The following is a 21993-nucleotide window of genomic DNA, read 5'->3' as shown; positions in this document are numbered from 1 at the left end:
CCAGGTGGGGGAAATTTTCAGTCATTATTTCTTCAAATAGGTTTTCAGTACCTTGCTCTCTCTCTTCTTCTGGCACCCCCATAATTCTGATGTTGGTATGCTTGAAGTTGTCCCAGAGGCTTCTTACACTATCTTCAAATTTTTGGATTCTTTTTTCTTTTAGCTTTTCCAGTTGAGTGATTTTTGCTTCTTTGTATTTTAAATCTTTGACTTGATTCTTGTGTTCCTCTAGTATGCTGTTGGGTGTCTGTATAATATTTTTTATTTCAGTCAGTGTATGTTTAATTTCTAGTTGGTCCTTTTTCATATCCTCGAGGGTCTCTCACATATCCTCGAGGGTCTCATTGAATAAATCGGACTTTTCTAGGAAATTCTTGAAAAACCTTATAACTGTGGTTTTGAACTCTATGTCTAGTCATTTGTTTTCCTCCATTTCTTTGGTTTGTGATCTGTTTCTTTGTCTCCCCATTTTCGCTGCTTCCCCAAGTTGGTAGGGTAACTTTGTAGGATCAGCTGTGTCTATGCTGGGAGACAGCCTTATTCGACTAGACTTGCAAAATTGTAAAAGCCTCTGTGCTCAGCTTGCATGGGGTGGAGCTTCAGGGTGGAGCCTACAGCCTTGGCTTTCCGTTTGCCCCGCCCTATGAGGTTCCTGGGTCTCAGCGTTTCTGGGTACTCGCTGCAAGCACCTCTGAGAGAAAGGCGCCCTCGAATTTCACCCGCTGCCAAACAGTCTAGTCTCTCTCCCAATGAATCTGGATTCCCAGATTTTCGCCCGAAACTGGAGTTCAGTGCAGTTGGAACTGGAGTTCAGCGCAGTCCGGAGCTTTTCTCTCCTTCCCACTAGAGCAATCCTGCGGCACACTCAACAGTCCGTCCTCTGCGCGCATTCATGTGCACACCCTGGAGCTCTGCCTTTCGCCACTCCCCCGAGTTTCCGCCTTACAGCCCAGATTCCCCCAGTATGAGCCTGGGTCCCCAGGGTCTCACCCAGTACTGGGGTTCAGTGCAGTGATAGCTGGGGTTCAGCGCAGTCTGGAGCTTTTATCTCCTTCCAACTAGAGAACGCCAGCCAGTCACTCAGCCGCCCATCCTCTCCAGCTCCATCCTCTTCATACGCGCACGCTGCACGCCCGTGTCTCCATACCTCAGTCTTTTACAGCTCCTCTGATTTTCCTCATGGTTTTCTCTTTCCTTCTAGTTATAGGATTTCCAGACAGCCAGCTTTCCTATGGATCTGGATGATGTCCGTTTGGTCTTTTAGTTGTATTTTTGAAATTGTTGTGCAAGGCTGCAATTTAGGTGTTTACCGATGCCACCATCTTCAATAATAATTTCTTATTTCATAGAGACCTGACCTATAAAAATCTTCTGAAGTTCTTTTCACATGTATACTCAACTATATTGTTTGAAGGCTTGGGAAATATAGAGTTATCTTCTTCTTGCCAATTTAAATTCTGTACCTCAACATTGTGTTGATCAAATATCTGGGTTTGAATTCCAAGACTGTCAGTGATATAAAGTTTTTAATTGTATCCTAACAATAGCTAAGCTCACATATGTTCAATTTATACAAAGATAGGTACCCTTATCTATAAGAATAAAAGGTTAATATGCTAATTAGACTGGATGTCCTTGCAGACATCATTCTGGACGTCCTTCTGGATAAATCCGGGGCTGGAGGGAAGTCCAGGTCCCAGGTGCCTGCTGGTGGCCGGAAGGAAGCTAGCCCAGGTCCCAGGTGCCTTTTGGTGGCTGGAGGAAGGAAGCCCGGTGATGGAGGGAAGCTGATGCCAGCGTCCAGGGAAAGGACGGACTACTCTTTCATGAATTTTGTGCACTGGGCCTTTAGTATCAAATAATATGCCCCACAGACAAATTAATACACAGAAAGACAAGATTATCTCTTGTGAAGAAAATTAAGACAATGGGAAATTAAGGGCTAAAGTATTCTGCAGAGCCGAGATGACAAGTGCTGAAATGAATGAGGTCAATGAGAGTTGGAACAGAGAACGCTTCATGGAAGGGAGATTAGGAGCCAGGTCCGAATAGATATAGGATTAAACATGAAGGACAGAAACTGAAAAGACAGAATGGACAGCTTGGGTAAAGGCTGATAGATGTTGAAATCAGCCCAGTTATCTCAGAGGATAAAAATCCAATGGTAAGAAAAGAAAAAACTTTTATTCACAAAATGATTTGTACAATAGTGCTCATAGTTGATTTACTAAAAGCCAAAAAGTGAAAACAATACAAAGTTCCATCAATTTATGGTTTAATAAGTGGAAGAGCCACATGATGAAGTATTGTTTGGCAATAAAAATAAATAAATAAAATATTGTCATGTGCCATCATGTGGACAATCCTTCAATATATGACATTAAGTGAAAGAAGCCAGTCACAAAGGACTTTAATTTGTGTGGTTGCATGTATATGAAACATCCAGAATAGGCTAATCAATAAAGACAGAGATGAGACTGGTTTTTGCCTGGTGCAGGGCACGATGAGGAGCTGGTAGTGACTGCTAAGTGGTATGGAGTTTGCTTTTGGAGTGATAAAAATATTCTGTAATTGACTGCAGTGATAGATGCACAACTCTTTGAATATGTTTAAAATATTGAATTGTATAATTTAAATACGCAAATTGTACAATGTGTGAATTATATCAGTACAGTTTTTAAAAATATATCTATTAGTGGATCTAGATTTAATTTCCTTAATTGTTGGTGGTGGATGTACATATTACAATGATCTGAACATTTCCATGCTTTCATAATATTTCCAAGTGAGAGAAAATGAAGGATATGCCTATTTCAACTGGTTTGTAATATGATCTTCCCGTACAAATTATTCTGAAATCTATTGAATATCCATTCACCAAAGTGAAGAAAAGAACTTTCCATTACGCATTATCCTCTGATTTTGTCTGGCTGCCTCATCATGATAATGGAGATGTCACTAAATCCATTATTTAGTAAGAAAAAAAAACCCTCCTGACTTTTATGAAGAATGATGCATAATTGTCAACTTTCCTAAGGGTACATATGATAAGAAAAAAACATAAAATACAAATGACAGAATAATAGCTAGTGTTTAAGAAATAAGTTAACTATAAAGATAATATTATAATAAATTAATCACAATGAAAATACAAAAGAAAGTTGTCCATGAAAAGTAGTATCCTAAAACACTCTATATTATTTAACCAGCTATAGATTAACTGATGACAGGTTAAATTTCATACATACTTGACTTCTACTTTGATCTAGTTCTTTCTTTAAGTCATGTGTCTTATCTTGTGAAAGCACAGGATGATGTGATTCAACCTCCAGTGAAGCTTCTATCATAGATATTTTTTGTTGAAGTGGTCTCACAACCGCCAGTTCTTCTTGAAGTTGTCTTACAGTGGCCTAGTGAGACATTTCTGTTACTGACTTATAAATCACATTATTACAAAATTATGTTAATAATATAATGTATAACTTCACATAAAGAATTGGGCAAAATGTTTACATTTGTGAGTATGGGAAACACAGAGTTTATTCTTATATTGTTATTGAGTAATTATTGTATTATTCTCTCTACAAACAACTATAAACCTACTTTTTGCCCCACCCTGGATGTACTTTGTTAGAGTCATATATTATTATCTACCATGGTAAAAGTGTAATATGCTAATTAGACTGGATGTCCTACAGGATGAAGCTGAGGCTGCCAGGAAAACCCAGGTCCCAGGTGCCTGCCTGCAGCTGGAGGGAGGGAAGCCTGGGTCCCAGGTGCCAGAGGGAAGCTGGTGCTGGAAGCCAGGGAAGGAAGGCCTACTCTTGCACAAATTTCATGCATTGAGCCTCTAGTTATAATATGTAACTGGAAAAATATCACCACCTACATCAATTCACCTTCTTTTCCTCATATGGACATACTCCTGTTTGCTTTTGCTTTATCAGGTTAAAGACACAGAAAATGTAATGCTTCTGCCTAATCAGTAGTAGGTTATATAGACAGCTGACTCAGCCCCATTCTCTGGTCCCACCCCTGCAAGAATGAATCTCAAAGCTTTACATCTACTGATGTCTCAAAGAGAACAGAGCATGTAGGTGGGTCAAGTGGAAGTAAATTCAATATTGTGGAACATTTTCTCTTTTTATTTATTTTCCACTAGAATCTTTAATTAACGTCACAAATTCAATCCCCTGCTCAAATCCTCCAATAGGTTCCTATCTTAAAAGAAACCTGAAGTCAGTCCAATGGCCTTCAAGGCCCTAGCTAACCAGGCCTTCACCTGCCTCCCTGCTACACATAAACCCTGCCACTCCTCCCTCGTCTGAAATGGAGATCCAATGCCAAATGAGTAAATGACAGAGAGCTACAATTCTCTCTGTCTTGGGCAAACTTATCTCCAAATGATAGTAATTAGGCCTTGAAATGAGAAATATGAGCAAATTATTTGTAAAAATATTCAAAGAAAACTGGAACTTGTAGTGGAAAGATTAAATCAAGTAGAGTTGCTAAAACTCATCACATTTGTCTCAAATGATGATTTAAGTAGATGCCTTTAAAAGGGTTGAGAGATCATATGAATATATTAGTTTAGTCTGAAATATTTTGAAATTTAATTCAAATTGGCATGAATAAAAATACCTTATACCAACTGAAATGTATCAGATTCTATTGAGGACAGGTACTATGAGATACAGCATCTAAACTTCAGTTCATCTGGGAAATCTGAACTTAACTGAATCTAAATTTCAAAATACTCAGTTTAGGTAGAGCATTTCCATTTCCTTGCTTTCTAACGGTATTAAAATGTGGGGACAGAAACATTAAAATTATTATGATGTCAGTATAAAACTAACTTCCTCTGGAGTCAAGTCCACAGGAAGAAGCTTAAAGGGAGGGAAGCAATAGCAATGTAAAAAAGAATAGAAATAGAATTCAGGAAGAGCACACATCCCTGGCCGTTGGCTCAGTGTTAGTGTCTGCCCACACACCAAAGGGTCACGAGTTTGATTCCCAGTCAAGGGCATGTACATGGATTGCCGGTTCAATTCCTGGCCCCAGTTGCTGCACATGTGGGAAGCAACCAATCAATGTCTCTCTCTCTCTCTCTCTCTCTCTCTCTCTCTCTCTTTTCTCTCCCCCCCCCCCCCATTCTCCCTGCCTTCTACTCTCTCTAAAAAGCAATGGGAAAAAATATCCTCTGATGAAGATTAACAAACAAAAAAGAAAAAGAAAGAAAGAGGACCCAAACGGAGCCAGAATACATCCAGGGAGTGAGAGCTCCCAGCTGTTCTCAGTACCAGCTCAGTGCCCTCTGGGGCCTGGAGGTACTGGTTGGGCTCTGTTTTTCCAGAGCCATAGCCAGAACTAAGGAACACCCTGGGAATACTGCCACACAGGGTGCTAAAGCAAATCAGACTGTTGACGGATTTCAAATTAACTTCCCAGGGCCCAAGAGTTTTTGTGGAAGGAATACCTCAAGGAGAATTTATCAGAGACCGTTTCTTATATTTGAGCTTATATTAAGAATGAAAAACCCACACCCTTTTCAAAGATAATGTGTTCTATGGCAGATGGTCGTATTTTCTGTAGCTTTCAAAATTTCCATCTGTAGGAAAATCTTTTTACAGGCAAGTCTAGATTGCCTCTGGAATAGCAGATTCTTAGCAGTGAAGTCACTACAGGGTTATACTTTGTTCCCACACATATGCATTGCACACCTTTCGAGTAGTAGACACTGGGGATATGGTAGCAGTGAACCATGAGGGACAGAGCCTGCTCCCTCAGAACTTGTGGTTACATTATCAGAAAATTTGCAGCCATTATTGAAAATGAATTCTAAACTTATAATTAAATAAATTATATTAAAAATAAGGGTAATTCCCTGACCGGTTTGGCTCAGTGTATAGAGCATCGGCATGCGGACTGAAGGGTCCCAGGTTCGAATCCGGTCAAGGACTTGTACCTTGGTTATGGGCACATCCCCAGTGGGATGTGTGCAGGAGGCAGCTGATCGATGTTTCTCTCCCATCGAAGTTTCTAACTCTATCCATCTCCCTTCTTTTCAGTAAAAAATCAATAAAATATATTTTTGAAATATAAGAGTAATAAGTACTCGGAAAAAAAAAAAAACCTCTTAGGTCCAATGTTCATTTGTTGGATACAATGTCTGATTTTAAGGTGATAGAGCAAACATATTTATAATCTATATGTTTTTAATATTCAACTAGATTCAACATTTAGCCATCATCAAGTGTTACTTTGAAATTTCTCTTAGGAAACCTCAAAAATATTTATTTGTCTGGATACTTACATCTCTTTCTATATTATCATTTTCATACCGATGCATTTTTTCTTTAAAATGATGCCATTCGTTGATTAACTCATTAATATTTTCCTTCAGGTTAAGAATTTGATTTACACTTTCATCTTTAAATATATTTATTTTATCCTGAATCTGATCTTGGATGTGAATTGCTGTCTTTTCTTCCCTGTCAGCTTTGCTGTGAGCCTGGTCCAGTTGCTGGTGAAGCAGCATATTTTCACTGTGGAGGTGAGATAGCCTCTCCTGTAAGGACTCCGGCTTTCCAACGTCTTTATCCACTTTGCCTTGTTCCTCTTGATACATGTGTTCAGTTTTCTCCTTTTGACACTGTTTTTGACTGAGATCTCTTTCTAAAGCCAATATCCTTTCTTTGACAACATTTCTTGTGCGATGAAGCTTAATTTCTAAGTTATTGCTTTTACTTTCCATTTTAGAAAGTTGTTGAGAAAGAATCTCATTGCTTTGTTTTAGGTTAGACATATCAAAATTTATTTTGTCCCGTGAACAAAACCATTCATCTCTTGCTCTCTGGAAAGCAAGTTGTAGGTCTCTTGTTGATGTCTGACAATGCTCATGATCCTGGACAGCGGTAGCCAGTCTAGACCGGTATGATTCAACTTCTGCTTCCAGTCTTCCTCTGTTTTGTTGTTCATCCTCCAGTTTACAGTTTAGCTTTATAAGCTCAGCTCTCAGAACTTCAAGCTGTGCATTGTGTTGAAATGCTGTTTCTCTTATTGTCTTATGAAGAAGGTCATTCTTTTCTTTGAAAATTGCAATGTCCTCAAAATACTTTTTTCCCATTTCCTGGGTCTGAGTTTTTACTGCATCTATTTCCAGTTTTAGCTGGGCAATTTCATCCCACAACATGCGGTTTTCATGCAATAAACTTTTTTCTTTGTCAGAACTATCAGAAACCTAAGTAACACAAAGGAGACTTTTAGCTAAAACATTGAAATGACATGTCACAATAGCCTCTGCAAATAAAGAAGAACCTATTTTTATAATAAAAAGTTGCAATAAGTGGATATCCCACTGGAAAAAATAGAGTTGGATCCAAACCTCTAACTTTATACAAGCATAAATTCTCCAAAGTTTGAAAATCCTATATAATAAAGAGGTAATATGCAAATTGACCATCACTCCAATACACAAGATGGCCACCCCCATGTGGACACAAAATGGCCATCAGAAGATGGCCAGCAGGAGAGGGCAGTTGGGAAGAACCAGGTCTGAAAGGGAGGGAAGTTGGGGATACCAGGACAGCAGTGGAGGGCAGTTAGGGGTGACCAAGCCTGCAGGGAAGGGCAGTTAGGGGTTACCGGGCCAGCAGTGGAGGGAAGTTGGGGTGTCTGGGCCTGCAGGGGAGGGCAGTTATGGGCAACCAGGCTGACAGGGGAGGGCAGTTAGGGGTGACCAGGCCTGCAGGAGAGGGAAGTTAGGGGTGACCAGGCCTGCAGGGGAGGGCAATTAGGGACAATCAGGTCCACAGGGGAGTAGTTAGGCACCAATCAGTATGGCAGGGGAGTGGTTTCGGGCTGATCAGGCTGACAAGCAGAAGCAGTTAGGGGCAATCTAGCAGGTAGGCAGGCGAGTGGTTGGGAACTAGCAGTCCTGTATTGTGAGAGGGATGTCCAACTGCCCGATTAGGCCAGATCTCACTGGGCAGTCAAACATCCCTCAAGGGGTCCAGATTGGAAAGGATAAAGGCTGGGCTGAGGAAAACACACTCCCCCATGCACTAATTTTATGCACCAGGCCTCTAGTTTAATATAATATGATGAATTTTTGAAGTGAAAAAAATCACAAGAGAATTTTAAGTCTTAGAATTAGAAATGGTTTTTCTAAACCATCACAAGCCCAGAATGTATTTAAGTAAAAGATTAACCTTTTGCACTCAGATGTCCAGTGTGACTCGACATGGTTAGCATTAGAATAAAGGAATCGAGAAAAAAGCAAGCGCGTGCAAAGGGTTAATAACTCTAATTACACATGAACAACAGAAAATATTAAAAGCCTCCCCATTTGAATTAGGCTATTGTGAATGTCACTACTTGGCTGTGAGAGACAAATGGATTTGAATTAACAATATCATCCTATGTAATAAAGAGGTAATATGCAAATTGACCCTCATGTTATAACAGCATCACAAGATGGCTGCCCTGCCCAGGCCCTCCCCCAGCACCACCCATGATCAGCTTTTCCCACCCCAATTGAGGGTGGGGAAGCTAGCCAACCCCCTCATTCCACCATGGCCCCGTACCCAGGCCAGCCACACCCCCACACATTCCCAGGGCTGGGGGTACCGCAGGCAGGCTGAAGGCAGGGTGTTAGTCAGGGGCAAAGGTCCTGGCTGTCCCTGGCCTAGGGAGTCCAGAAAACCTCAGCAGTGACCAAAGACCAAGACCGAGTGGAAAGGTCCCTGCCGGCGCTTTTGGCTCAAAGTGTCAGGAAGAGGCAGAGCATCTTGAACCTGCAACCCTGGTGTCTGCACACTAAGCCTTGAGGCACACCAAGCCGGTGGCGCCTGTGGGTGCAAGGGGGAGATCAGGGAGCTGGGTGAGGAGCTGGGAGGGGCCTAGAATCTTCAGGAGCAGCCCACCTGCCAAGGTTGCTATGACCTGCATGCTCAGGCTTGGTCAAAGCTCCTGGTCAGCTCTGCCGCTTGCCTTCCATGTGCGACTAGATCTGAGTGGCTGGTGTTGTCCTCAGAGAAGCAGCTGTCACTGGGCTCAGTTAAATAAGAGAAATCAAGGAGCCGAGAGTAAATATCCTCCCAGCACCTTCCTATGGCCACGGGCAAAGAGGGCCGGGGATGGGGGTATTGGAAATAGGCTGCTGCTTTGCATTTTATAATGAAAAGACTCTTGCAATGTAGAGAGGAGAGCTGATTGGTTTCCAGCAACATCTTGCGTGTTCCCTGCCACAGCCCTGAAGCCTGACAGCACCTAGCAAAGGAGTGTCGACACAGCCATGCTGGCCTGGCTCCTGGAATGTTAAGAGCAAGTTTGAGTTGCGCTGATTTAAAAAAAAAAAAGTAAAGATTGAAAAACACCTCTTTGTACACAAATGGCACTATAAAATGCAGATTACGGCATCTGATTATGTCTTCTGTGTTGACTTTTAGGCAGAATGCAAATGGGTTCATGGGTAAAGCACAAGAACAAAAAGGGAAAGGGAGAGGATTCTGCCATCTACAGCACTGAACATTGTTTTTTTTGTTTTGTTTTTTATCCTTCTGTTCTTCAAGTCAATATATGCCATTTAAACCACTTTATGGCATTAGGTAATGAGCTAATGCTTCCTCTATTAAGAGCAAGCAGCAGTGTCTTTAATATAAGTCACAAACATTTAATCCATTTAAATGGATCATACTGAGTGGAGAGAATGGTATGTATCATTATATAACGAACTTGGATTATGATGCTATCTGGCTGAAGATTGTATTTATAATGCAATTTAGAGAACGTAGACTAATGGGACATTGAAAATTAATGTGAATGCTTAAATGCATGACTGTATTTTCATCTGTAACAACCAAACGACTGGGCACCAGGAGCTGCATTGATGGGTCCCTCGGCTAGGTGGGTCTGAGGTCTCATGGTGTGATAGTTCTGGGTGAGGCTGTGTGGTGTGGGACAGGACCAGGGGACCTGAGGCTGCACCACTCAGCCTGGTGCCAGGACCTGAGGTTGTGTCCCCTGCCCTGGCAGGGTTTGCCTGGGGTGGGACCGGCTGGGTGTTGGTGTCACCCAATGGGGGTGGGGCCTACCAGACACTTCTATTACAGAGAAAGGGCAAATAGCAATCCTATCTAATAAAGAGAGATATGCTAATCGATATTCACACCCTCACAAAAGATGACAGCACCCACAGCCAATTAGGATGGAATATGCTAATTGACTGCCCCCCCCCAAAGATTACAGTGCACACAGCCACAAGATGGCAGTGACCAGTCCCCTCATCCCCCAGGAGTGTCCAGCCACTCTGCACGCCTGCCTCCAGAGTCCCCCAGTCCCCTCAGACACCCAGTTACCCAGGGCAAGCCTGAGACACAGGCAATCCTTAGATGGTAGCTGCCCAGCTGCCCAGGGCCAGCCTGATGCACAAGCAAGCCTCAGATGGTGGCTTCCCAGCCACCCAGGGCTGGTCTGAGGGATGACCAAATGACTGAACAATCAGGCTGCGTGGGGCTACCAGGCTTACAGGGGGGTTAGTGAGGGATAACCAAATGACTGAACAAGCATGCTGCATGGGGTGACCAGGTCATTGTTAAGGCAATTTAAACGATATGGTAACAGGCCAGTGGGGGTGCAGTTGGGGGCAACCAGGCCAGCAGGTGGAGGCAGTTAGAGGGATTACACTGGCAGGGGGGGCAGTGAGTGGTGACTAGGCTGGTGGGGGGCAGTTGGGAACAAACAGGTCAGCAGGGAGTAGTTAGGGGTGACCATGCTGGCAGAGGCAGATAGTTGGGGCTGACCAGGCTGTCACGGGGGCAGCCAAGGGTGACAAGGCCTGCAGGGTGGGTGTGGGGCAGTAAAGAGTGACCAGGCCAGCAATGAGGGGGAAGTTGGGAGTGAGCTGGCCGGCAGTGGGGGGCAGTTAACAGTTACCAGGCCGGCAAGGGGGGGCAGTTAGCGGCGACCAGGCAGGTAGGCAGGGGAGCGATTAGGAGCCAGCGGTCCAGGATTGTGAGAGGATGTCTGACTGCTGGTCTAGACTAGCAGTCAGTCACCCCCCAAGGGGTCCCGGATTGGAGAGAGTGCAGGCTGCATGGAGGGGACCCCCTTCTCCATGCATGAATTTCGTGCACTGGATCTGTAGTATTAAAATATTTCCTCTAATTAATTCCATTTTAATGTGTATGAATTTCATGCACCGGGCCACTAGTTTTATCCAAAGGACCTAAAATGTCACCCCTAACACACACACACACACACACACACACACACACACACACACACACACTTTTTAAATCCTCCATAGTTTCCATATGTATAGTATTGGTTTCTTAAATATGTACACAACTACACATACTCACACACAATTGAAAATGTTTAAATAAACTACCTCAGAATGCATTTTCTTGTGACTTATTTTTATCTTCTTTGGTTTGCAAAGGTGTTTGGTCAGAATTCCATCTTGTATTATTGTGGTGTTCTGTTCTTGAGAACGTTGGATCTGCGTGTAATCTTGCTCTTCTACAACCTAGGGAAACATTTCATTTGGATTTTGATCTCATACCATTAAAAAATAAAACCAAAGCTTAAGAGCAGTGCCTTAAAAAACTATAAAAAGGAAGTGGCTTGTTTAAGCACAAGAATCTTTTCTCTCCATGAAAAAGTCAAATTTTAAGTGATAGCTACATTTGCCATAGAGCAAAAATACAGTATTCTGAAATAAAATTTCTTTATGAACATTTGAGTGGTTACATCACAGTGTTAAGGCAATTTAAACTATATAGTAACATTTTTTAAGATACAAAGTTAACATTTTTGTCAATGTTTAAGTTCAATTTACTTTCTATTTCTTCATTTAGAAATCATATACAGAGTATCTGTTAGATGCCAAGGATAGTAATAAATTAATAATTTTAGTCATAAATGCCATAATTCACATTTTGAATGAGATAACATCTTTTGATTTGTTTTAAACATAATACACCCTTTTTAAAATCAAAGGAATATAAATATTGTTAAAATACTGTAAGAAATAAGAAATTTTTACCAAAGATAAATTTACCTCTTTCTGTCTCACAGTCTCTGATACAATATCTCGTGTTCTAATGGTGGTTTCAAGATATGGGTTCATTTCAACTTCTTTAATAGAGTGCTCTTCTTTTTTCCTTAACTGCACCCTATTTTTTTCATATAACACATCAACTTTTTGTCTCTTTTCTTTTTCTTCTTCTAAGGTAAATCTGCAGTTAAATATAACCAAAGCTGTGATGGACATAAGATAGCCTGTTATATTTATATGATGTCTTATATAAACTATATGGTAACCGCAAAGCCAAACCTCGATCAGATTCACAAAACATAAAGAGCAGGAATCAAAGCACACTATGGGAAATCTTCAATTCACAAAGGAAGGCAGCAAGAGAGGAAGAATGGAATAATGGAACTACAAACAGCCGGAAAACAAGATAGCATTAGTGAGTTGTTACCTGTCAATAATCTATACTAATAAAAGGGTAATATGCTAATTAGACAAGACATCTTCCGGACAGCCTTGTGGAGGTCCTTCCAGACAAAACCATGGTGGCAGGGGCTGAGGCAAAGGCAGTTAGGGGGGACCAGACAATTTAAGGCTCAATGTGAAGAGATGGAAAAGGTATTCTTTGCAAGTGGAATGCAAAAGCGAACTGCTGTAACAATAACATATCAGAAAAAACAAAATTTAAGCCAAAAACTGTAACAAGAAACAAGGAAGGTCTTTATAAGGGGATCAATTCATAAAGAACATATAACTATTGTAAATAGGTATGTACCCAACATTGGTTCCCCTAAAAATATTAAACAAATACTAACAGAACTATAGATAAAGTAGACAACAATACAATAGCAGGGGCCATCAATACTCCACTTTCAGCAATGAATAGATCATCTAGACACAAACTCAATTAGGAAATGCTAAACTTGAACCAAACATTAGACCAAATGGAAATAACAATCATTTATAGAACAGTCATACATTATTTTGTTGTTTTTGTTATTGTTAAATTTATTGGCCTTTTCTAGAAAATTCTTGAAAAACCTTACAGTCATACATTTTTTTATCACCACCTCAAAGACAACGCTGCACTCCCATATTCACTGCAACCTTATTCACAATAGAAAGATATATAGACTAAGTGCTCACCAATGGATAACCAAATAAAGAGGATGTGGTATGTATGTATATATGTTTGTATGTAAGTTGGTATATATGTATGTATTATGTATATATGTGTGTACACACACACATATGCACATACAGTAGCATTTTCTCAGATCTGAGAAAGAAGGTAATCCTGCTGCTAGGAGCAGAAATAAAATAGTAGAGACTAGCTATGGTTATAAGAAATATTAATCATGCAGTGTTAACCATGATTATTTTGTTCTGATTAAAGAAAACATAGTGTTCCAAAACAGCCCAACCCCATCCAAAGAGCAGCAGCCTTGTGAGCAGCCTTTCCCCATCCAAGGAGCAGCATCTGAGTGAGCAGCCCATCCCTGCAGCTAAGTGAAACAGAGGCATGCAATTTGTCAGAAAAAAAGATTTCAGAATAAGGGTCATACAGTTCATAAACCGGATGGATGAAAAAATCAACAACTTCGTAAGAATCAAGAAGAAATAAAGAGTGATATAGATGCAATAAAAAACACCATGGAATGTTTCAACAGTAGACTAGGAGAAGCAGGGGTCTGAATTAGTGAATTAGAAGACAGGGAAGCAAAAAACACCCAAACTGAACTGCAATTGGAGAAAAAAATTATGAGACAGGAGAAGAGCTTAAGTCAGCTTTGGGACAGGAAATGAAACAAAATATGAATAATAGGGGTGCCAGAATAACAGGAAGAGAAACAAGGGTTAGAAAACATGTTTAATGAACTAATGTCAGAAAACTTCCTTGATGTGGGGAAGAAAAAAGGCACACAAGCACAGAGAGTTCAAAACAAGATGAACCCAAAAAGACCCACACCAAGACACCTCATAATTACAATGGCAAATGTTCAGGACAAAAGAGAGAATCTTAAAGGCTGCAAGAGAGAGACAGGGGGAGAAGGAAGATGGCGACCAACAGGAAGGTAGGGAAGGAGAGATTGTGAGAGAGTGAGGGAGTGATAGAGGAGTGTGTGGACATGTGTGGTGTGTGTGTGTGTGTGTGTGTATGAGCTATGAACAGTTAGATTCTACAGGTCTTAGAAGAGGCTGCCAAGCCTGGCAGTCTTAGATGGCGGAGCCCTGCTGCCAACGCAGACACTCCAGGGTGGCCAGCACAGGCACAGACACCACTCCATCCTGAGAAACAGAGCTGCTTGAGACTATGTTCCTGGCCTCAGCACCACCCAGTCTGGTTTCAGACACAAACCAGGACCGTGCAGCCACTGGGGACACAGACTTACAACCACAGCTGCAGACCCACAGACACCAAGAATCCAGACATCCCAGCTGCAGATTTCGGTGAGTCACAGAGCCTATCCCCCTTTCCACAGGCTTGTGGCAGTGGCATAGTAACTGATAGACCCGGCCGTCTCACGGGCCGCAGCACTGCTACAGAAATTTGAGCTTGGGTATGTGCGGACACTGGGAATCTGTTCCCCGAAACACAATTGGGTGACCAAACCCAAAGCCCACAGGGGAAGAAGTGCCACCTGACTTCGATTCTGGGCAAGGGCACACAGAATTCTGTTTTCCACAGTGCAGGAGCAGAACTCCTGCTGACAATGCTACTGTGCAACCCAGTCCCCAGAGCTGACCAGGACCCAGATTCTCCTGGTGGGAGGCAGCACTAAGTACCAGTGACTTGACTCTGTTTCTTACCACATGCACCTTGGATCCCTTACTCCCAGTCACACTAAGAGCCAGTGACTCCAATTCTTGGACCATGTGCACACAGGGACCCTGATTCTCAACACGAGGCCACACGAGTAATGGTTATACAATTCATTCACTGGATGAATGAGAAAATCAATAATCTATGCAAGAATCAGGAAGAAATCAAAAGTGATATAGCTACAATCAAAAACACCATGGAAGGTTTCAACAGTAGACTAGAAGAAGCAGAGGACCGAATTAGTGGTTTAGAAGATAAAGTAGAGAAACAGGCTCAATCTGAACAGCAACTGGCAAAAAAACTAAAAAGCAGGAGGAGAGCCTAAGGGAGTTTTGGGACAACACAAAATTAAGTAACATACGTATAATAGGGCTGCCAGAAGGACAAGAAGAGCAGTAAGGATGGGAACATCTATTTGAAGAAATAATGACAGAAAACTTCCCAGATATGGGAAAGAAAAAGTTACATAAGTACAGAAAGTCCCAAGCAAGATGAATCCCAAAACACCCACACCAAGACACATCATAATTACAATGGCAGATGTTCACTACAAAGAGAGAATCTTAAAGGCTGCAAGAGAAAGACAGAGAGTTACTTACAAAGGATCCCTCATCAGATTATCAAATGATTTCTCAACAGAAACACATCAAACTAGAAGGGAATGAAAGGAGGTATACAAAGTGCTACAAAGCAAAGAAATGAATCCAAGAATACTCTATCCAGCAAAACTATCAATCAAAATTGAAGGGGAAATCAGGAGCTTCGCAGACAAAAAAACAAAAACAAAAACAAAAAACACTAAGGGAGTTTATTACTCCCAATCCAGCAATGCAAGAAATGCTCAAGGGAATGCTGTAAAAAGAAGAAATAAAATGTAAGAAAAAATACAGGCACAAAAATAGAAATGACTACAAACAAGTATCTTTCAATAATAACTTTAAACGTAACTGGACTAAATGCTTCAATCAAAAGACATCAAGTGACTTAATGGATAAAAAAACATGACCCATACATATGCTGTCCACAAGAGACCCACCTCAGAACAAGGGACTCACACAGACTGAAAGTGAAGGGGTGGAAAAATGTCTTTCAGGCAAATGGAAATGAAAAGAAATCTGGGGTAGCAATACTTATATCTGACAAAATAGACCTCAAAGTGAAGGCCATAACAAGAGGAAGGCCACTTCATAATAAAAAAGGGATCGATACAATAAGAGGATATAACACTGATAAGTATATATGCACCCAATGCAGGAGCACCCAAATACATAAAAAAAACCTCTGGAAGATATCAAGGGAGAGATCAACAACAATGTAATCATGGTAGGGGACTTTAATACACCACTGACATCACTGGATAAATCCTCTAGACAAAAAAATCAGCAAAGAAATAGCAATACTAAATGACTCACTAGATCAGATGGAATTAATTGACATCTTCAGAACATTTCACCCCAAAGCCATGGAATATACGTTCTTCTCAAGTGCACATGGGACATTTTGAAAAATAGACCACATATTGGGTCACATATTCAATGGTCAAAGTCTCCCTAAATTCAAGTAGATTGAAATTATATCAAGAATCTTCTCAGACCACAATGGCATAATATTAGAAATAAACTACAATAAAAACTATTCAAAAAACTCAAACACTTGGAAGCTCAATAGCATGCTACTAAACAGTGATTTGGCTACCAATAAGATCAAAGAAGAAATTAAAAATATCCTGGAAAATAATGACAATAAAACACAAAAATCCAAAAATCTATGGGACACAATGAAAGCAGTCCTGAGAGGGAAGTTTATAACTCTACAGGCCTACCTCAAAAAAACAAGAAAAAATGATAGTAAATACTTTAACTGGACAACTCAAAGGATAAGAAAGAGAGCAACAGGAAAAGCCCAGAGTGAGCAGAAAGAAGGAGATAATAAAGATCAGAGCAGAAATAAATGACATAAAGACAAAACAAACAAACAAACAAAAAATCAATACAAAAGATCAATGAAACCAAGAACTGGTTCTTTGAAAGCTTAAACAAGACTGATGAAACTCTAGCCAGGCTCACAACAAAGCAGAGAGATAGGACCCAAATAAACAAAATCAGAAATGAAAGAAGCAAAATAACAATGGACCCCACATAAATACAAAGGATTATTAAAAAATACTCTGAACAACACTATTCCAACAAACTGGAAAACCTGGAGGAAATGGACATATTCCTAGAAAAATACAACCTTCCAAAACTCAATCAGGAAGAGTCTAAAAATCTCAATAGGCTGATAACTATGGAAGAAATTGAAGCAGTCATCAAAAAGCTTTCAGCAAACAAAAGCCCGGGGCCAGATGGCTTCACAGGGGACTTATATCAAACATTCAAGGAAGAACTAAAACCTGTCCTCCTCAGACTATTCCAAAAAATTCAAGAGGAGGAAAAACTTCCAAGCTCATTCTATGAATCCAACATTACCCTAATATCAAAATCAGATAAAGACAACACAATGGAAGAAAATTACAGGCCAATATCTCTCATGAACATACAAGCCTAAATCCTCAACAAAATTCTAGCAAATCAGATCCAGCAGTACACCAGAAAGATCATACAACATGACCACATAGGATTTATCCCAGGAATGTAAGGATGGTACAATATCTGCAAATCAATAAATGTGATTCATCACATAAACAAATTGAGAGATAAAAATCACATAGTCATATGAATTGATGCAGAAAAAGCATTTGACAAAATCCAATACCCTTTCTTGATAAAAACCCTCAGCAAAATGAACATACAAGGATCATACCTCAACATAATAAAAGCCTTATATGAAAAACCCACAGCCAACATCATATTCAATGGGTAAAAACTAAAACCATTTCACCTAAGAACAGGAATGAGACAAGGATGCCCACTTTCACCACTGCTATTCAACATAGCTAGCATAGCAATTAGACAAGAAGAAGAAATAAAAGGTATCCAAATTGGAAAAACAATGTAAAACTGTCATTATTTGCAGATGACATGATATTGTACATAGAAAACCCCAAAGACTCCATCAAAAAATTATCAGACTTAATAAATGAATTTGGCAATGTAGCAGGATAAAAAATTAATGCCAAGAAATCTATGGCATTTCTACACACTAATAGTGAACTTACAGAAAGAGAGACTAAAAAAACAATCCCATTTACCATTGTACCAAAAAAATTAAGATAACTAGGAATACACTTACTTAAGGAGGTAAAAGAACTATACTCAGAAAACTACAGGACACTGAAGAAAGAGATAGAGGAAGACAAAGATGGAAGAACATACCATGTTAATGAATTGGTAGAATCAACATCATTAAAATGTTCATACTACCCAAAGTAATCTATAGATTCAATGCACTCCCCATTAAAATACCAATGGCATATTTCACAGACCTAGAATGAACTTTCCAAAAATTCATCTGGACTGAAAAAGACCCCGATAGCTGCAGCCATCCTGAGAAAGAAGAACAAAGTAGGAGGGATCTCAATACCAGATTTCAAGCTGTATTACAAAGCCACTGTTCTCAACACTGCCTGGTACTGGCACAAGAACAGGCATATAGACCAGTGGAACGGAACAGAGAACCCAGAAATTGACCCAAGCCACTATGCTCAATTAATATTTGACAAAGGAGGCATGAACATACAATGCAGTCAAGACAGTCTCTTCAATACATGGTGTTGGGAAAATTGAACAGATACATGCAAAAAAATGAAACTAGATCACCAACTTACACCATAAACAAAAATAAACTCAAAATGGTTAAAAGACTAAAACTTAAGATTGGAAACCATAAAAATACTAGAGGAATCCACAGGCAGCAAAATCTCAGACATATGCTGAAACAATTTCTTCACCAATAAAGCTCCTAGGGCAATGGAAAGAAAGAGAAAATAAACAAATGGACTACAGCAAAATAAAAAGCTTTTGCGCAGCAAAAGAAACCATCAACAAAACAACAAGAACGCCCACTGCCTGGGAGAACATATTTGCCAATGTTATCACTGATAAGGATTTAATCTCCAACATTTACAGGGAACTCATACAACTTAACAAAAGAAAGATAAACAACCCAATTAAAAAATGGGCAACGGACCTAACTAGATACTTTTCGAAAGAAGACATAGGGAAGGCCAAGAGACATGATAACATGTTCAAAGTCACTAATCATCTGAGAGATGCAAATCAAAACAACAAATCGGTACCATCTCAGACCTGCCAGAATGGCTATCATCAACAAAGCAACAATCAACAAATGCTGGTGAGGATATGGAGAAAAAAGAACCCTCGTGCACTTTTTTGATGGGAATGCAGATTGTTGTACCCACTGTGGCGAACAGTATGGAGTTTCCTTAAAAAAACTAAAAATGGAACCCCCATTTGACCCACTGATCCCACTTCTAGGAATATATCCCAAGAAACTAGAAACACCAATCAGAAAGGATATATGCACCCCTGTATTCCTGGCAGCACAGTTTACCATAGCTAAGATTTGGAAACAGCCTAAGGCCCATTAGCAGATGAGTGAATTAAAAAGCTGTGGTACATCTACACAATGGAATAGTATGCTGCGGTAAAAAGAAGGAATTCTTACCATTTGCAGGAGCATGGATGGAACTGGAGAGCATTATGTTAAGTGAAATAAGCCAGTCCGAGAAAGATAAATATCACATGATCTCACACATTTATGAAATATAATGAACAACGTAAACTGATGAACAAAAACAGCCCCAGAGACAGACAAGCATCAAAAAAATGGTCAAATCCCAGAGTGAAGGTAAGAGAGGGTGGGGGTAAGGAGGAGAGATCAACCAAAGGACTTGTATGCCTGCATCTAAGCCTAACCAATAGACATAGACACCAGGGGGATTAGGGCATGAGTGGGGGGATTGGGCGATGGGGGACAGGGACATATATGTAATACCTTAATCAATAAAAAGAAAAAAAAGAAAAAAAATAAAGACAACATATTCTCATCTGGCTGGGAATTCCTTCCACCCCCCTTGGACTTGGGAGTTAACCTGGAAATGTGGTCAGTCCTCTTCAACTGCCTATTATCATGATAGATTAACAACTTGTTGGTAATCTGTAACCATTATACCCATTTTCATTCCTTTTGCCTTCTTCCCATGCCTGTAATACCCATTTTTATCACATCTGCATCATACCCATTCTTATTTATTTTTCCTATAACATGTAATCTTTGTTTTTTGTCCCATATAAGCAGCGGGTTTATGGTGTGTGGGGTACAGAGCAGATTTTCTTGTATGGCCTGCTGCTCTCTCATATTGTCAGCATCATTGGAATAAATGTCATATATGATTCAACCCTGTCTTATGTACAGCATGGCGATTATAGTTAACAATACTTTATTATACATTTGAAAGTTGCTAATAGAGTAGATCTAAATGTTCTCACCACAAAGAAAGAATTGTTAATCATGTGATGTAATGGAAATGTGAACAAAGGATCCTCTGGTAATCATCTAACAACACAAAAGTGTATCAAATAAACACACTGTATCCCTTCAAAATATACAATGTTACATGTCGATTATGCTCAATACAACTGGAAAAATTAGAAAAAATAAAATACCATATATATATATATATATATATATATATATATATATATATATATATAATGCCATGTAGGTATTTTTTTTTATATTTATACTAGGGGCCCGTGCACGAAATTCGTGAATTGGGGTTCGGGGGTCCCTCAGCTCAACCTGCCCCCTCTCACATACTGGGAGCCCTCAGGGGATGTCTTACTGAAGGCTTAGGCCTGTGCCCCATGGGGAGTGGGCCTAAGCCGCAGTCTGGCCTCCTTTTGTGGGAGGCAACCGGGCTGATCAGGAGAAGGCACCAGCCCCATCACCCCGCTGCTGTAGCCACTGCCAGTCACCACAGCCACCAAGGTGTTTTCATCAACACGGACTCCAGTCCCTTCACCAAGAAAAAATGACAACTTTCTTTAGGCATTTTTAAGATGTGTCTTTCATAGGATATGCATTTCTTTCTTTATTTTTTATCCTCACCTGAGGATATGTTTCCATTGACTTTTAGAGAATGTAGAAGAGAAAGGGAAAGACAGAGAGAAACATCAAAGTGAGAGGAACACTTTGATTGGTTGCCTCCTGCATGAGCCCTGATCTGGGCCCTGGCCAGGGAGGAGCCTGCAACCTAGGTACAATGCCCTTGATCATAATCGAACCCAGACCCTGCTGTCAGCAGGCCAAGGCATTATCCACTGAGCCAAACCAGCTAGGGCAGGATATGACATTTCTTAGCCCTCCAGCAGTGGACCTTCATTTTTTTCTCCAGAAGTGTGGTGGAAAAACCCTAGATCACCTTTTTGGATTCTTATTACCCAAGTTACTAAGAATATTACCAGTGGCATAAAGGAAGCTTAGCCAATGTGCAGTCAGAAAAGATGTTTCCTCTCTAGTTCACACCAATGGAGGGCTGGGCCCTGCCCAGGCCTAAAGCCTCTGGCCGAAGCTTTAGGCCTGGGCAGGCCCCTCCAGCTCCCTCTGATCACCGGCTCAGCCCCTGCCCAGACCGAAAACCTCCTGAGCAGGAGTGGACCCCCAGCTCCCTGCAATCAATCTCAGGGGGTCTCCTCATGCACCAGGCCGAAAGGCTCCGGTGGAGGCTTTTGGCCTGGTGCCAGAGCTGACACCCAGCTCCCTGCGATCGATCTCAGGGCATCCACTCCTGCACCAGGCCGAAGCATCCCCCAGCTCCCTGCGATCGATTGCAGGGGGTCTGCTACGGCACCAGGCCCAATGCCTCCACCAGAGGCTTTCGGCCTGGGGCCGAAGCAGACACACAGCTCCCTGCGATCAGTCGCAGGGGGTCTGCTCCTGCACCAGGCCGAAGCAACCCCCAGCTCCCTGTGATCGATTGCAGGGGGTCTGCTAGTGCACCAGGCCAAAAGCCTCCAGCTCCCTGCGATCTGTCACAGGGGGTTCGCTCAGGGCGCCTATGTATGCAAATTAACCACCATCTAGGTTGGGTTAATTTGCATAGCCACCCTGATTTAGCTGGTGGGCGTGGCTTGGGCGTAGTGAAGGTGTGGTCAATTTGCATATTACT

At 41.1% G+C, this 21993-nt stretch overlaps 1 protein-coding gene across 1 annotated transcript in view; it reads right to left on the bottom strand.

The window, feature by feature from the left end:
• LOC129151069 (putative coiled-coil domain-containing protein 144C) overlaps window positions 1-21993 on the bottom strand; it is a 62054-nt gene that overhangs the window by 23342 nt on the left and 16719 nt on the right. Inside the window, exons 4-5 of the mRNA XM_054724699.1 lie at window positions 12065-12242; window positions 11393-11530 (exon numbers count right to left, since the gene is read on the bottom strand). Coding sequence (XP_054580674.1) covers window positions 11393-11530; window positions 12065-12242 — 316 coding nt within the window. The remainder of the gene's footprint in view (window positions 1-11392; window positions 11531-12064; window positions 12243-21993) is intronic.

Source organism: Eptesicus fuscus, chromosome 2 (genome assembly GCF_027574615.1).
Source record: "Eptesicus fuscus isolate TK198812 chromosome 2, DD_ASM_mEF_20220401, whole genome shotgun sequence".
Taxonomy (NCBI): Eukaryota; Metazoa; Chordata; class Mammalia; order Chiroptera; family Vespertilionidae; genus Eptesicus; species Eptesicus fuscus.
The sequence above is the reverse complement of the archived record's forward strand: the minus strand, read 5'-3'. Positions and strand labels throughout refer to the sequence as shown.